Here is an 18,534-nt window from a genome sequence, read left to right on the forward strand (position 1 = left end):
ATTCAGAAGTGGTTTCCTAAGCCATAATATATATAATATTACATTATGCATGCATGCTGTGGGATAAGTGCACTGATGTGTTTGCTTTTAATATTTTACTCTCCATAACAGAAATAGCGCAAAGGAACTCTTTCTCTGAAGGCCTGGAAAGTTCCTAAGAGTTATAGGAAGTCTAAAAATTCAGTAATTCATGAAAATAAAGAGATCATAGCTTTTCTGTTTTTAGTTTTATCACATTACAGCACTGCAGGGTAGAAAGAGAGGGTCGATACCACCAGCTGGAATCAAAGGTCTTGCCTGGGAGGATTGATATTCCTAGGTGAACCCCAAACTTTCCAGCTTGCGACCTTCCCAGCCACCTTGGCTCCATCTCAGAGCAAGGACTAAGGCAGCACCTCAGCTCACACAGGCTTTCAAGTGATGCATCATAAATAATAGAATCCCAGAAAGGGTTGAGTGGGAGGGACTGTTAAAGCTCATCTGACCCAACCCCACTGCCATGGGCAGGGCCACCTTCCACTGGACCAGGTTGCTCAAAGCCTCATCCAACCTGGCCTCGAACATCTCCAGGGAAGGGGCAGCCACAACTTCTCTGGGCAACCTCATCATAAAGAATATCTTCCAATCTAAACCAACCATGTTTCTGTTTAAAACCGTTGTCCCTTGACCTGTTGCCACAGGCCCTCGTAAAGAGTCTCTCTCTGTCTTTCTTTAGGTCTCCTTTAAGTACTGGAAGGCTGCAATAATGTCTCCCTGGAGCCTTCTCTTCTCCAGGTTAAGCAACCCCAGCTCTCTCAGCACTTCTCCACAGGAGAGGTGCTATCGCCCCCTGATGCCCTAGGGGGCAGCTCGTCAGGTCTCATGGACTTAACACGTTCAGGTTCCTCATGTGGTCATAAACTTGGTCTCCTATCCTGCTGGGACTCCATTCCCTCAGTCCCTGCCTGGAGTTCTGGGGGTCTGAAGGATGTGGGAAGAGAGATTGTTATTGAAAACTGAGGCAAAAAAACCCCCACTGACTACAATTATAGAGCACTTCTTCTGGCTGTCATCAAGCCAGCTCAACGAGCCTCACCTCAGTGAAGATGCAACTTCAAATGCCTGGACCCGACTTCAGTCCAAATTCTTTCCACAGAACGATAACAGAGAAATCTTTTACGCAATCAAGGGTATGAAGCAATTTCTCCTTTATCTACGCACATTTTTATACATTTAACTACTTCTGTGCATGGGGCTGGAGCACCTCTCCTGCAAAGAAGTGCTGAGAGAGTTGGGGTTGTACAGCCTAGAAAAGAGAAGGCTCTAGGGAAACCTCACCTCAGGCTTCCAGTACGCAGTTTTCCAGAGCATCTGGATTTCCAGTAGCATCTGTCCTAGACCTTGAGCTGGAAAAGCGTGGGTGCACTTGGCTCCTGGTTGCTACAAGGCTCTGCTGCTTCAGCATCTGATGTGTCCCGCTGCACGCTCTGCTCCAAATCAGGGAATGTAGGGATAAAACAAGGGGGAACGGTTTTAAGCTGAAAGAGGGGAGATTTAGATTAGATATTAGGAAGAAATTTTTTCCTGTGAGGGTGGAGAGGCACTGGCACAGGTCGCCCAGAGAAGGCGTGGCTGCTCCATCCCTGAAGGTGTTCAAGGGCAGGTTGGATGAGGCTTTGAGCAACCTGATCCAGTAGGAAGAGTGTTTACCCATGGCAGGTTGGAACTGGATGATCTTTAAAAGCTCCATTCTGACCCAAACTGCTCTATGATATTACATATAATTTCATTAATTAAAATAACCCATCATCTGGATAAAGCCACAACATTCTCAGGCAAGACAAGGACTGATCAAGATACAGGTTATTCCCCGGTTCCTGTATCAAAACCAAGCTGCTCACCTGACCATTTTAATTAAATATTCCTTAGAGGAAGCCAAACCATTCTAATGACAAAGTGAAAGCTAGCCACACATTCCCTGCAGCAACAAGTTGTACAGGGATCAGGTGGCAGAACTGCTCTGCAAGCAGCAGGACAACATCTACCCCCACTTCTGGATTGTGGGGCTGGCAAACAGAAAAGCAAACAGTAAATAAGGCTTTAGGGCTTGCTATTTATTTTGCTGTTTCTGTTCAACCCTGATTGTTTTACGCTCACACTTTTTAACATGGGGGTTTTCTTTAGCAGAACTTAAGAGTTTATTTCAACATCAGACTTCAAAAGGTTTCACTGAATTGTGTTTCAATTTCCACCTGATGTAAAGGAAAGCTGGAGCTGACCTCAAACTCTCTTCAGCAACTTCATAAAAGTATTTCTATTGATCCCAATTCCATCCAAGGCACCAGACTGGCAGATACAAAATAAATCTAATGCAGATTCACGTTTTATTTCTATGCAGTTATTCAATTTAGATAAATTAAAAGCCTTTGAAACTAAGCAGCAGGTTGAGAAAAGGAAGTTGACTTTCGTTGCAACCACAATTAGATGCTTAATTTGCTATTAGGAATTGGTAGGCATTTTTCACTGTGGAAGTGGAAATCAGATTTGACCAATGGATACGGTCATACTGCTGCAGAAGACATTCCTGGAGGAGCTCAAGAGTTACAAATGCGATTAATGCATCCTCAAATTATATGCAGAAAAGAAATGATAAAAAAAGAAATGCACAGGCAGTTTAAACACAGAACTTGAAACAAAGACCTGGTCTTCCTACAAGGCAGTGCTCCTTGCAGGGTACGTGCATCCCACACCCACAGCACAAAATACAAGCAGAGACGCAAGAGAAGAGGCAGGTTTGGGTGACAGCACACATTCAGGGTTCTTGCCTCCTTATAAAATGGGATCTCAGTCTAGCAGAATTCTAGAGACGCACTCCTACATGTGATGTTATAAAAACCTCCAGCCACGCTCTGCAAACTGGAAGTTGTCCACCACCACCTGAACAGGAAGGTCCTTGGGGAAAGGGTGCTCTAAGGATTCCTCAACTGCCCTTAAAGAAGGAGCATGTGAAGAGGCAGACCTAGAGCTGCGCTGGCACTTTTTCCATGCTCAATAATGTGATTGAAGAGCATGATCAAGTAGGTATACTGTAAAAACCTTGAAATCTTCTTGCCAAAGCATCATTGCTTAACTTAACTCAGGCCGGTTTTCTAGCTCGGTTCACTGTCTGCACACAACAGCTTATGTTATGTGAAATGATAGCAGTTTCACACCACTTCGCTAAACAGCAAGAAAATCTTGCATCTACTGAGCGTGCTTCAAGTATGTTTCCTGAGGCAGGAATCTTCCCTGCTTTGGTGAAATGCCACCTGAGTTTACGTCATAGAATCATAGAATAACCAGGTTGGAAGAGACCCACCGGATCATCGAGTCCAACCATTCCTATCAAACACTAAACCATGCCCCTTAGCACCTCGTCCACCCGTGCCTTAAACACCTCCAGGGAAGGTGAATCAACCACCTCCCTGGGCAGCCTGTTCCAGTGCCCAATGACCCTTTCTGTGAAGAATTTTTTCCTAATGTCCAGCCTAAACCTCCCCTGGCAGAGCTTGAGGCCATTCCCTCTTGTCCTGTCCACTGTCACTTGGGAGAAGAGGCCAGCACCCTCCTCTCCACAACCTCCTTTCAGGTAGTTGTAGAGAGCAATGAGGTCTCCCCTCAGCCTCCTCTTCTCCAGGCTAAACACCCCCAGCTCTTTCAGCCGCTCCTCATAAGGCCTGTTCTCCAGCCCCCTCACCAGCTTTGTTGCTCTTCTCTGGACTCGCTCCAGAGCCTCAACATCCTTCTTGTGGTGAGGGGCCCAGAACTGAACACAGGATTCGAGGAGCGGTCTCACCAGTGCTGAGTACAGAGGGAGAATAACCTCCCTGGACCTGCTGGTCACGCCGTTTCTGATCCAAGTCAAGATGCCATTGGCCTTCTTGGCCACCTGGGCACACTGCTGGCTCATGGTCAGTCACTGTCAACCAACACCCCCAGGTCCCTCTCCTCCGGGCAGCTTTCTAGACAGACTTCTCCTAGTCTGTAGCACTGCACAGGGTTGTTGTGCCCCAAGTGCAGGACCCAGCATTTGGCCTTGTTAAACCTCATGCCATTGGACTCAGCCCAGCGGTCCAGCCTGTTCAGATCCCTTTGCAGAGCCTCCCTACCCTCCAGCAGATCAACACTTCCACCCAGCTTAGTGCCGTCCGCAAACTTGCTAAGGGTGCACTCGATGTCTTCATCCAGGTCATTGATAAAGACATTGAACAGGGCTGGACCCAGCACTGAGCCCTGGGGAACCCCACTTGTCACTGGCCTCGCTTATATGAAGCACTACCTGAGCCCTGTGTGATACCACAAACTCGTCAAGACATCACTTCAGAAGCAGCAGACAACGTAAAAAGAAAGACAGATTCTAAATTGTAACACTTTATTGCAGCATTGGCAAAGGTCAGATTTCTGAAGCTGGTGAAGATCGGGGTGGGGGAGGGGGGGGCATTTCTGTATGAAATGTTACAATTGTACAAGTCTCTCTCCCCTACATGCAGAAACCAAAACCAGTGGTAAAAACGGTTTTAAAAGAGCTAGAAAAAAGAATTAGTAGTAACATACAGATGAGCTCCTTAACCCAATTAACTGCCTCTACCTGAAAGCAAACAAAAAACTATGCTAATAAATAACAGATTGTCAGAAACAGACCAAGAAACCTCATCTCTACTTAGAAAAAAATAAAAATTCTACTTGTTTCCAGACTTAACTTTTTTTTTTTTCCCAAACTTTTCTTTGTTTCAATAGACACAGAGGCTTATCAACCCATGAAGATCAACAAAAGATTTGGATCCACTCCTCGACATCCTCCTGTTATGCTGACTGGCACATTTTGGTTTTCAATGATAGATACAATGGTTTCAACTATATCCCTGTCCGTAGGCTGGTGTCAGGCTGTTCCAAGCAGTAGAAGTCAACACCCTGTGTTAATCAACTTCATGTTCCATTTTAACCCCTAACAGACATTTTACCTCCTTGGCTCTTGCGTTTTTTCACCCCTCCACAAAACCTACCCCTCCTTCTTGCTCATCTGGAAGAAACAGGTCATTCCTTCACCAAAAATGTTCTCACCGAGGAGTGTTTGATAAGAAGTTATCCTACTTGCCCAGGTTTCCTTTAGATTTCACCATTTGCTCTACATGTTTCTACTGTAGCTTTGCAGCCCCCAAAGAACATCCTTCCAACACAAAATGCTCCATTTGGAGAGAACGTAACTTGTGCCAGGTTTAGAACTTTGTTCTCCCACATACTGAGCTGTCAAAGACCTTCTCCATTCTCCAGTGTAATCCATCTGGACTTCAGGTTGATCTTTGTTTTCACCAAGCTGCTCAGTGGTCAAGTTAACCATCTCATTCATTTACTTCTGCTCTTATAAGAAAATTAACCCTCAACGCGGTTCCCATAACAAAAAGCTTTTTTTTTTTGGTAGGCCGTGACTGGAAGCTTCCACTTGTTCTGCGTGGGGTTGGGGGTAAAGCGGGGAGGCTGTTGTTTCTGCCCCACAGCCCCAGCCTGTCCCAGGTTTCGATTCTGAACGCTCTAGACTGACATGCTGAGATGTGTCCACTGCTCTCTTTTAATCGCTGGACTCCACTATCCACAACATCAGAGATACAGGACCTAATGAAATGACATTTGCTGCTGGATCAACGTCTCCTAAGAAAAGAAACGAGAAAAGAAATAGTTTAATATGAGACACCCAATACTATGCAGGTTAGAAACCACTCTAATCAACTGCTAGTGATTCTGACATTATTTTACATATTAAAAAGTAATATTAAAGTTATGTATTTGAATTATCTGCACGTTTTTTTCAAAACATCAGTCAAAAGAACACTGAGAATGTATATTAAGAAAAAGTCCCTACAAAATCTCAGCAGATGAATCTAAAATCATTCAGAATCAGCTGTCTTACCCTCCCAGATGAGATGCTGAACTACTCAAGTGCACAGATGATTTGTGAATTTGTTGAAATACAAGTTTTCTAAACAGTTTTCATCTTTTTGGGTGGTTTCTTTACATTTTGAAGCACTGCAGAAATGTTAAGAGGGCTTTCTAGAGTCAAATAATTGTTTTAAACATTTAGAGAGTCAACAGTTGTATTAAAATCTTCAATCATCCCTTGTTCATGAACCACATGTCCTTACACAGACAGTCACATTTAATTCTCTTAAGAACAAAACTGTGCATTGAAAAATTACATCCATTTGCAGGCATGTGACTCAACAAGACCAAATCCATCTAGCAGTAACGCTGATAACAGTACCACTGACTTCAGCACAAATATCAGTTATGGCACCTGGGCTGGTTTTCACTTGATTTCTACACTGCAAATTAAAACTTAGTAGTACAAAGAAAAGGGAAAACATAGATATTTTACAATTACAGGAAAGATCCAGGGCTACACACCCAAGTCCTTTATCATGTAAACAAAATAGTTCATATTCTTTGCATTAAACTCAAGCATCTGTTGAACAATAAGTTAATAAAAATCTAGTTTTTACTGAAAAACACTGGAAGAAAAATGCTGTGATTTTGTTCAAGGGGACAGAGCAACTTCTGCATTTCTTTTAACAGATAAAGCTTTCACACTAATTCTGTAATCCTATGTATTGCTTTGTTTCGTCATTGGATTCGATCTTGAAGGTCTCTTCCAACATAAATGACACTGTGAATCTGTTATCCAGTATTAGTCCATTTTATTTAAAAACACTCTATACGGTTGATCAGCCTGGAGAAGAGAAGGCTCCGAGGAAACCTTATAGTGACCTTCCAGTATGTACAAGAAAACTGGGGAGGGATTTCTTTCAAGGGCATGCAGTGTAGGATTAGGGGGAATGGCTTTAAACTGGAAGGGGAAGATTTAGATTAGACATTAAGAAGAAATTCTTCACAATGAGGGTGGTGAGGCACTGGCACAGGTTGCCCAGGGAAGCTGTGGCTGCCCCATCCCTGGAGGTGTTCAAGGCCAGGCTGGATGGGGCCTTGAGCTGCCTGGATCTGGTGGGAGGTGTCTGTGCCCATGGCAGGGGAGCTGGAACTAGATGATCTCTGAGGTCTCGTACAACCCAAATCATTCCATGATTCTATATTTTTGTCAGGAAGAATTGAGCCGATGCATTGCTGGAATTTGCAGCAGTATTGCTTCTGTTTCTAGATTTTAACCGCCTTTTAGTGTTATCTAATATAATGTTCCAATTCTTTGTGGCACACACATTATCAGAAACATCGGCTATCTGGTGGCAAAAGAAAGGAACTTGAAGATATTTAGTACAGTAAGCGTTACCTGCTACAGGTATTACCATGCTACAGGTGTTACCTGCTACAGAATGCTACAACTGAGAAGAAACTTCAAACATCAATGAATTTCAGAACTGTGCTTTTATCTCTCCATCTCCCGCTAAGAAAACAATTCTACCACTGACAGCAAGGGAACGAAGAAGACCGGGACCAGCTGCACGTATAGAATCTCCTAAAAATGACTCTCATCCAAACCAGCAGCCGTGGCACGGCATGCTGACGGCACAGAAGGCAGAGTGAGCAGTTTTTCAATGGATCAGGGTGAGGTGCTGCTGGTAAAAATCTTAGTAGCCGTTTTTCCCAAGCATTTCATAGAATCATTAGGTCGGAAAACACCTTGTAGATCATTGAGTCCCAACCTTTCCTATCAGCCACTAAACCATGTCCCTGAGCAAACATGACATTTAACATGACATTTCTCTCCAGATGAGTAAACTTTATCCAAATCTGTTTTTGACAAGGTCAAATTTGATACATAGCTGTCATAAAAGACTCCTTGAACTTCATGTATAAAAGGATCAATTTTTTGCGGCCCACTCCCCCACCTCCCTTCCCTGCTACCACCACAGTTATTAATTTATATTAAATATACATTTATACAGATATACAATATATAGCCAGTTTCTCAGTAATCTTGCCTGAGTATTAGTGCTGCTACTCCACGTGATAAAGAAACACAGACACTCTCATCTAATCATGGCTGGAGTAGAAAACCAGAACTTGTGAAAATGCCCAGAAACATTTTAACAGTCCAGGAAATCCATTGCCCGTGTGAAGCTGGCAGAACTTAAGTCAGCCAGATAATTTATGACTTAAATTGAAACATGTCCTAAAGTATATATGAACTCACGTCCTTTCTACACATTACTGACATCACAAGATCACAAAAATATTCTTGTTTTCTTAACATGCAAGATATTTGAAATTACATTTCACACTTCACCCTTATCCCTCTGTGGCCTCCATCAATCCACAATGCTCTACGCAATGCTGGACCACTGTGTTTCTTCACAAATTTCAGGTACCTTCCTTCTCCAAATACTTCCTGTCAAAACTCACTTGCTGCTTCGCTTTTCATGACTCAGCTCAGCTTTGCTGCTTTCTGCTCTCTCTCTCCTAATCACACTAACCAAAACCAGGAACACTAAAAAGAAACAATGAACACCTGGAACGTATCTTTGTTTTAAACATAATGCTTTCATGAACAATTCTTTTCCTTCTGTGCTTCATTCTGCTGAACGCATTCTCTTGCTTTCAGATGAATGAGCTTTAGAGGGGAGAACAGTTCATAAAGACGAAAACCACCTCTGGAGTTCAGACTCCTGCTCTCCATTGCTCCCTGCATGGACAGCAGAGACAACCTCCAGAAGCCAATTTTTGCTTTCAGCTCTCCTCCCACAAAACTGGCCTCTGAGAATAAACAGTACGTACACATTCCTATATAATGGCAAGAGAAGAAAAATACTGTAGAGTACGAACTTAATTCCTGGGAAACAAACTCAAGTGCCTGTCACATCACAGTCAGCCTCTTTGCCATCTCATAGATCTATGGAACTGGACAAATGAACAATCTTCCACAGGGAAGTGTGCAAGTATGTTCATCTATCAGACTATGTGAGGTGGCTTGACCACACAGTAATGAAGCGGTAACACAAATTACAGATATACTGTACCTTAATATTGGTTGATGAGCAATTTCAATAAATGTAATGATGTTTGGACTCATTCTGAACCCATTGCTGCTGCTGGTGCGACCAAGTTCTTGACAGAAAAACTGAAAATCACATGCTGTAGAATGTTAACCAGTTACTTGGCACTGAAAAAAATCTACCACTGGATTTTAAACACCTGTTATCAATTTATCTGTGCAAGAATATATTCTCTGGAATAACTGTATTTCAGAGTGTGTGCTTCTGGACTAATAAAACACTGAAGTGCTAATGCAATTTCCTATCAAATCTGAATTATCACCTGACTGAGGCTCACACCTACATCTGCAGAGCCTAACAAGCACCAGGTTGCCAAGACAAAAACACGAGGATCTTGCCATTTTTATTGTTTTTTTCTGGTTCAATTCCAGTGCTGCCCACCAAATGTTGCTGCAGGATTTGCACACACCCTCCCCTCCATATTCATACCTTGGGTTTTCCTCCCACAAACCAGCTGAAAAACGAGGTTGGAACGTCTCTGCTGAGTCTGAATGGCTTTCCTGGATTAGATATTAGGAACAAATTTTTTCTTGTGAGGGTGGTGAGGCACTGGCACAGGTTGCCCAGAAACTTGTGGCTGCCCCATGCCTGAAGGTGTTCAAGGCAAGGCTGGATGAGGCTTTGAGCAACCTGGTCCAGTGGGAAGCATCCCCACCCATGGCAGAGGGGCTGGAACTGGATGATTTTTAAGGTCCTTTCCAACCCAAACTATTCTACAATTTTATGATTCTATGAGTAAGTATTTGGGAAAAAGATGTAGTACAGGATGAAGAATGACAACTGAGAAAAGGTCAAGATTAAAATACTGGCAAAAAAGATGGCAAAGAATAAGATGAACTGAACCAGCACACAATTAAATAGAGCACTTAATTTTTTAGTGTTTATGATATCTACAATGTGAAGATGGGAGCCATTTCAACATAAATATCCCTGAAGCAAGAGCAAAATATTACTGCTAAAGTAACGACCTCTCAACCTTTTTAAAAAAGAATACAAGAGATAACTGAAAATTACAGCTACTGATCTCAAAAGCAGTGTGCTGTACCAAGGGACAGATGTGCCAGGTCAAGGCAGTGGCACTCCAGCACCCAAGAGTTTTAGTTTGATATAGTGACAGTCTATGATAATCAGCTAACAGAGAAACTGCATTTGGGCTGACCAAGACTCCTGGTACATGCCATAAGAAGCTTTGAATTGACAAAATCTAATAAATATACCAGTGACACAGCGGGTGAGGTATGAAGTGTGTTTGTCCAGTAGCTGAAACAGGAAATCATGTTAAATTCACATTTTACTTATTATAATACTCTTTATTATGAGAATATTTAGCTAATAAACCCCTGGCATCCTGTTACTACCTTTATGCTTCATTTTTCTTTATTAAATGGGTTAAAGAGAAATAAGTCAGATGCAAATAGGAGACCTGAAATCATCAGTTCGCTTGAATATCACTTAGTTTGTCAGTTTACATCTGCACTCCAATGGGCAATGACACAAATGGGTCCCCTTTCTTTCCTATACTTCCCAAAGAGCAATGAGTTTTGAGGTTATTGCTTTTAATAAGGAGAGGGTTAACAAGTTAAGCTCCTGGGTAAGGCTTGCTTCTCTATAGTCAAATTTCCCACTACAATTCATTCTTCTTAGTCATCAATGGTTTCAAATAGTAGTCATAAAATGTGGTTATTTATATTTCATTTTGTAAGCAAGCAAAACAATGGATATCCTTCTAATTTAAACAAAGAAGAAACTTTTTGAAGTGAGAGGCTGTTCACCAGAACCATAAAAGAACATTTTCATGATAGTCCCATCACCAAAACAAAATTACTTTTGTAAATTATGTGTATCCTGAAGGTATCAGCCTAACAGCTTCATAGCCAAAGTTCTCTTTTAATACACAAATGCTACAGAAGTGGAGGCAAGAGTGAAAATTGTTGCCTTCCCAATTCTGCTGAAGCAAATCAAGAAATGCTACTTTTAATGGAGTCACAGCATGTTTTCTTTAAGGCCGGTAAGCTTTAAATGTATGACTTCCTTAAAGATTCTTCTTGCAGGATTAGCAAGTCTTAAAACCTGAGGCTACACAAGCACACAATTACAAACAGCAATAAACTCCAATTTTTGATCCAGCTTTTTGCACACACTAAATAAAAAAAAAAGATCTGACAAAGCCTGTAAATCTCACTGCATTTAACTCACTACATAAAAAGGACATTAATAGATAACCAATAAAGTAAATACCACAAAAGATTTCTCTCATCTCTTAACAAAAGGCATGCTGTACAGCCACTATTGCAAGAACACAACACAATCTTCTTCACATACAAAGAAGAAACAACCCAACAGCTCATTCATTATGTAAGTGATAACATCTGCAACCACACAAACTGATTCTATCATGCAGGAATGTTAAAACTTCTCCAAACAGATACTAAAACTAATAGCTCAGTTCCTATTCGATCCCAGGAAGATACTCTGGTGTCCTCGGAGGCCACAGGGTAACTTAACTAAAACATGAGGGTAGTACGGGTAGAGAGATTGCAGTTCACTCTCCAAAGTCAGAAGACAATCTTCAATATAACCTAAAAATCAGAAGCTCTGAAAACATAGGTAGCAATCTATACTGGGAGTGGGAAACCATCAGTGCACCCAGCCTCCAATAAATAAATCTCTGCTTAAATATCTTCCCTTGGGGGCTAAAAGTGACATTCCCTTACTACAGGCTACGATGGCTCAACTGATGCACGACTGCAAGCCTGAGCATTGCACTATATAACAAATAAAATATGTCTGCTAAAGCAAACTTCCTGGTCCCTGCGCTAAGGAGCTTACAGATTAAAAGGAACAAAGAGTAAATTACATAATACAAAACCACAGCAGAACTGCAAGCACAGGTCACAGCTCTCTGAGCAAGCAAACACCACTAAAACTGTTTGCTGGACAGTGTCCGACCTATTTTACAGTCAAGTCCTAAATGATATATTCCCTAAAACACTTGAAAATAAAAAGCTTTTAAAAAATACTCTGCAAGTATCACACCTACTGGTTTGGCTGCTATATTTAAAGAATAACTGCAGTGTGGTACCTGTACAGGTTGCAAGGCATTTGGAAAAGATGTACCAGAAAGAGATGACTGCATAGTTATTTATGAAACACCTGCAAGTATTATGGGAACTCAATGTAACTGAATAGTTTGTATTTCAGTGACAGCATTAGGCTACAGTAATATGAAAAAGCTAAATGGACAGCACTGCTGACTTTTATTGGCTTAAATCTGGTTATTTTTAAAATGAAGTATTTATTTAAGTTGCAGTCTGTTTTCAAAGTGTTTGTTTTTTTTTTACTGAGTAGCATCTGTACAGGGCCTCAGTACAGCGAAAGATCATCAGGAAATTATAAAATGCCTACAAAAACATACCAGAAAGAAGCTGGCAGTATTGCTGTGACATAGCATTAGTTCATTACATTATTTGTAGTTTACAAAGACCATTAGTAGGTAAACTCTCCCATCACACTTGCTGCTTCCCATCCATCTACCTCCAAAATTAATTTGGAAAGAGAAAAGAAACATGAAAGCAGTCGGTGTTTCACCTGAAAGTCTGTTCAAATTTGTGCTGCAGGGTTAATTTACTGTTTTATCTGCAAACTTACTCTGAGTGAGAAAAGACACACTAAGATATATTAAAGGTGAGGAATGACTATTATGCAACCTGGCTGACTCTTTGCATGTTAATACTGGTCCTGGTACGCTCTTGCACCCTGTAAATCAGAAGTTCTCCTTCCCTCTCCCCACCTTTACTATATTTAATTTCCATTCATGGCTTCAATACAGAGATATAGCTCTCAAATTCACTAAACTGAAAAAGCACAATGGGAATTCCTCTAGATACTCAAAAATATCCTCTCCCCCCTCTCACTGAGAAAGCAGACTTTAATCTTTTCCCCTATAAAAAGAGGCTCAAAGTCTATAAGCCATTTCACAACTTAAAAATAATCCTCTGGCTTCCAAACCTCTGTCAGGGACAGATTTACAGAGGTGTTAGAGGCAACAAAACATTGCTCAGTATTTTAAAAGAATGGTTTAGAATGGAAACTACTGAGACACACACATGTACTACAGTGATCATTATCTCTTTCAATTATGAAGCAAATTACTTGGCTAGAACAAGAATTAGCACATTAAAGGAAGACTGTCCTACCTCCCACCAGTTTTAAAGATTAGATCTGCATTAGGTGCTCCCTTCGGATGCTGGTAACGAGGCCGCCGTTCACGATTAGTATTTGCTGGAGCTGGACGCTGTGCCAGAGACTGCAACATTTCTGTAATTTCATATAGAAGAAAGTTAAATACATACCCTCCGCATCTCTTTAAAAGGGAATTTACACGAACACATTTCACTGCCATGTAGTAAAACCAAACCTTATTTATGCTTTGCTATACTTTAGGGTTAACACTCCTCAAGTTATTCCACAACAGTTAATTTTTTAAAAAGTTACTAAAATTGCACAGACAGCTTTGAAAAATCCAAGCTACCCTGCAATATGACATAGTGTTTCCAGATGTTCTTACAGAAGGAACTGCCAGCAATGGTTTTCATCACAGGTCCTTAAGAAAGGGGCCGTGACCTTTCCTTTCTAAACATATCAGCCACCAGTTTTTTTATCAATGATCAGGGACAAATCTTCACAGCAGTATGTGAAGCCACAACATTAAACTACTCTGAAATAGTAACAATTGGACAACGATGCTGCCAATTAAAGACTCAGCGAGAAACCTGTCCTAAAATTAGGCACTAAGAAGTCAGGTATTTAAGTCTAAGCTCACCATAATTGGATCTTTTTACAGAGAAGATGGGCACCTGAAGAGCATGACTCAGCTGACCTACATTATACCAGCTGTCTCATGGATGGAGATGTTCCCTTTATGATTAGTGGGAAGAAAGAGGCAGCTATAGAAAGAAGCCTGCACTGCATTGGACATCTAACTTTTTGGCTTTGTGCTTCTGGTAAAGTTAGTAGAAGGTTAAGTATTGTACTTCAGGATTTGGTAAAACTTAATATCTAAAATTTCATTTCATTTTTTAATGATAAAAAATGGCTCTTTACCAGGCTCAGTTTATAGTCATTAAGTACCCAATATAACTACAAATACACCATAGGAATCTCCGTGTAACCTGTGACCATATGTTAGGGCTTCTAATGGAAAGTATTTCTGACAGTCCACCTGTGCAGGAATCTGCATTACTCAGCAAACAGACAGATGGAATAAATGAAGGGGAAAAGTGGAATAAGCTGTTAAAGAGATTATGTTTGAAAGTCTGCTTTGTCTGGTTCTCTAATCTCTGGTAATCTCATTGGAGACACATACCAATCATCTGCTAGAAACAAACTCCCACTGCTCTCACAACAACTCGCACAGGGCAAAACCAGAGACTCTAATCTCTCACATTTTACAAAATGTACGAGAAGCTTCCGGTAAGTTACCCACCCATTCACTGAGAAACTGGTAAACTATGAATGAATGGGCCCATGGAAAGACCCCCGTGGGGAGCTGTTTTTCAGGGAGTGCAGTGATAGGACAAGGGTTAACAGTTTTAAGCTGAAAGAGGGTAGATTTAGACAAGATATTAGGAAGAATTTTTTTTCATGTGAGGGTGTTGAGGCACTGCAACAGGTTGCCCAGAGAAGTCATGGATGCCCCAATCCTGAGATTGTTCCAAGGCCAGGTTGGATGCGCAACCTGATCTGACCTAGTGGAAGGTGTCCCTGCCTATGGCAGGGAGTTTGAAACTATATGGGCTTTAAAGTTCCTTCCAGACCAAACCATTCTATGATCCTATGATTTAATATAAAATATTGGTGCCAACAGGTAATGAACTATGTGTTCATGCTCTGTGTAACCCCCTATCAACACCTGGAAAAGGCAAAGAAAGCCATTCAACACGCTGACAGTCCAGTTTCGCAAAAATCATGAAATTATATCCTTCAAACTGGTTCTGTATGCCAGAGAGATCTCTGTCGGCCATGAGGAGACCCAGAAAGAAAATAAGAAGAGATTATGGTACATTGCCAGCCAGGTGTTAGAAGCAAGGAATGAACAAGCAAGTGTGTGCATGCCTGGCTCTTCTGTTTTCCATACTGTAGGTGAAAGAGAACTCTGGGGTTTGTGAAAAGTCAGTAACTGAGCAGTTGACTAATTGAGAAGATAACAAAAGGAAGAAATGGCAGAGCAGCACAATATATTAGCTTGGTGGAAGGCAGGTCACCCATCCTTAGTTTAAGTGAAGAAAAGGCCACCTACACATGAAAATACTGGTCTAAATTCAAGTTACCAAGTTCCTGATACTTCTTTCAATTAAAATGTTTGTAAAGTAATAAACATAGCTCAAGTATTAAGTAACTGATAACTACTTTGAAGTACACTGCTGAATTTTCATCTGTTTGCTACCCTGTACAGACCAAAAAAACCCAAATGTTTGTGCAAATGTTAGGACAACCCTGAGGCATTCTTCCTGAAATTAAGTCTTCTTCCTCCACTGACAACTTCAAAGCTGGAAAGAGAAATTTTAAATCCAACACCTTCTTTCAATGTATACAAACCAATTTGTTACAGGCAAGGCATCTCTTCAAAAGCAACACTCAACTGCACAAAATCTACATTAAAAATAGCTCTGAAGAGGAATAATTTGGCCTATTTATTTTAATCTGATTTAAATGTCCTTTTTAGTATAGTTTTACTGTGTGTACTACTCAGATTAATAAAGAAGAATCAACAGCTATATTAAAAAACTCATGTCAATTACAGAAAAACCTATTTCTTCTGTGTTGATTTCCCCCTATATTAATGCTTTACACACAATACCTAGAAAATCTATAAGAAATCTAAAAGAAAAAAAAAAGCCTATTACTGGTTATCAATTGGTAGCACCTGTCTTATTTCTTCTGAACAAAAATCAATGCAATCTTTTTTGTATAAACACAGCTTCCCACAATAAAATCCTAGATTAAACAAACTGATTTTTAAAGATAGCAAAGTCACAAATGCCTTGATCAGTAAAAATATCAGAAATATCATTAATTAGGAAAACCCCCTAAAAAGTCTCAGAAAAGCACTTGGATGTCTAATTCTAGAGTCTGCTCTTTCTCTTCCTTTTTCAGAAATGGGCTTTATAAGACATGAAACAGAACACAACAGAAATTTAAGCTGATAACAGTGTTTAATAAGAACATATTGTGTTACCATTTCAGAGGTCTTTAGACACTGATTTTTTAAAACTCTATTTACAACTGCAAGTTTAGTTCTTTTACTATCACAGTTCTGAAAGAAGCATTAAATTCCATAGTGTTTTTACAATTAGAACTGTTTTTATTTAAATTTCCCATTTCTTGATGAAGAATGACCTTTCACTAAATAGCTTAAATGGGATTTCCTGCTAATTAATTACTTACACTGTGATTACCACCAGACTGCAACATCTTTACAGAAAAAAGAGAGCAAGAACTGTAGAGACATGAAATGGAAATACTAACACAGGAACTGAATACCATCAGTTTTATTGCTCTGGCTTTGTTTACTATCTGAGTAAGGCAAGGGAAGTTGAGTGTGAAAAAGAATAAACCAAAACAAACCACTCAACAGTCAAACACATCAAGTGCACCAGCTTAGGGGCTATAGGATCTGCTGCATTAACTATTTGCTTCAATCTGTCCAGGTTCCAAAATGCCTGGCTTACATATCTTTAAAAAACAAACTAACCCATCTAATTTGTATGAAACCTTCATTCTGTTTATATATTCTTATGCTCCAGATTTATAGCATTCCTAGAATATTTAACAGTATAAAACTGAAGCAGCAGCTTTTATTTCTCAGGTGAAGGTTAGCTCTCGTTATTTGCAAGTCTTAGAAAGACGGATGAAGATTCTAAATACATTTGCCTATTAATATCTAAAAAGCAGAGTTTACGTTGCACAGAATTAATTCTTTTTCTATCCAACTCTATTGTCTTGCAGTAATGGAGAAAATGCCACAAATGTTCTGTTATTTTTAAGGAAAATATCTCAATTCTTCTCCTTTCCCAAAATAAAACTGATATGCTGGGATTTATTGAAGACACACTTTCTCGGAAGAGCTATAAAAACTTCTTCAAGCACAGAGACCAGTAATAACAAATGTAAAAGTAAACAATGAATTGCAAACTAAAATACAGGTTTTCCATGAAGCATTACAAATTAATAATGCAGAACTTGAGCTGCTAGATATAACAAATAATATTTTCTGTATATCCATGAAAGTTCCTCTGAAAATAATACTTAAATATTTGGTGATTGAGTTTCTTACCCTGGTAGTCCTCTTGTTCTTGCCGTTCATTGATATCCAAAGTGAGTTTTTTCATCCTCATTCGCTCCTCCTGTTCAGCTTGCTGTTGATTCCAATGGTTTGCAGCAAGTTGGGAAGACATTGGTACATTTAGGATCTTAAACTGCAAACGAAAATAAGTTTTTAAGTGCACAGAGAGAAAAAAACACAATGACAAAACAAGCCAAAATACAGAAAGGTCATAGTTACTTGTAGATTACTGTGATTAAATACTTTCTACAGAAGTCCCCCCTGGAAAGTGTGCTGTTTGTTGTTTTGATTTTTTTAAGCTCTACTTCACATAAAGAAGCACGAGAAAACACAAGGTATTCAGACCTCCTAAAGACACACAGAACGTACAAGAGAGGCTGACTTCTGCTAAGACAGAACACTTACAGTTATTTATGAGAATGAAATGGATTAATGTTCACCAGGAACACATAACTTTATGCTTTCTTTCTTATTTGCATACAAGCTGATATCCTCACAGTGAATTAAACTGGTCTTGAGACAACCCACCAGAGCTGGCTCAGAAAGCTGCACCTCTCTTTAAACATCTCTGCCTTCCAAAGACACGAAGCCTGTGAGCAGAATTTCTACTACTCTCTCTCCTGTGATAACAGTGGAAAAATGTTCAAAGGGTTTCAGATATCTGCTGGCATTCCTCAGCCAGTACTTTTTCTTTTACAAATGATTCTAGATCCACAGGGCTTCTTACCAGTCTGCAGACAACTGTGGTGTCATATTCAATCTTTTCCTCCTCCCCTCCATCCAAGCATCCATACTACAAATTCAGTATATTATCTGATTTGCCATAAGCTATATTAAATGTGGCCTTGGTCCTAATCCAACAGATGTACCCTCTCTCTGAAAAACACAGCAGAGGTGTTCAGAGAGGCAGAGGGAAGAGGCTTTATTTTTCCCCAGACTGAGAAAATCCAAGTTTCTCTTTCCACAGAGAAAGTTTTTACAATTGTTCCAAAACCAAGAAGTGATTATCAACGCGATTTGCAACTGAAACAGTTTTCGGAAACCTCTTGGAACTAAAGTTTGGGAACGGATTTAGAAAAGTTTCATTTCATCCTTCAACTGCAAATCCATTAGAAATAAATATTGCCATGTTATAGCGTAATTCATTTAAGGATAATCACTCTGAACATTCCA

At 40.2% G+C, this 18,534-nt stretch overlaps 1 protein-coding gene across 3 annotated transcripts in view; it reads right to left on the reverse strand.

The window, feature by feature from the left end:
* Nucleotides 1-4,373: 4,373 nt before the first annotated feature.
* UPF2 (UPF2 regulator of nonsense mediated mRNA decay) overlaps nt 4,374-18,534 on the reverse strand; it is a 62,690-nt gene continuing 48,529 nt past the window's right edge. For 2 of the 3 annotated variants that reach the window (XM_069869139.1, XM_069869220.1), the window contains exons 20-22: nt 17,353-17,494; nt 13,214-13,334; nt 4,374-5,664 (exon numbers count right to left, since the gene is read on the reverse strand). In XM_069869139.1, coding sequence (XP_069725240.1) covers nt 5,655-5,664; nt 13,214-13,334; nt 17,353-17,494 — 273 coding nt within the window. In that variant the 3' untranslated portion in view covers nt 4,374-5,654. Of the gene's footprint in view, nt 5,665-13,209; nt 13,335-17,352; nt 17,495-18,534 lie in introns of those variants that run through there. The other variant, XM_069869307.1, reaches the window with a different exon arrangement.

Source organism: Phaenicophaeus curvirostris, chromosome 1, assembly GCF_032191515.1.
Source record: "Phaenicophaeus curvirostris isolate KB17595 chromosome 1, BPBGC_Pcur_1.0, whole genome shotgun sequence".
Lineage (NCBI taxonomy): Eukaryota > Metazoa > Chordata > Aves > Cuculiformes > Cuculidae > Phaenicophaeus > Phaenicophaeus curvirostris.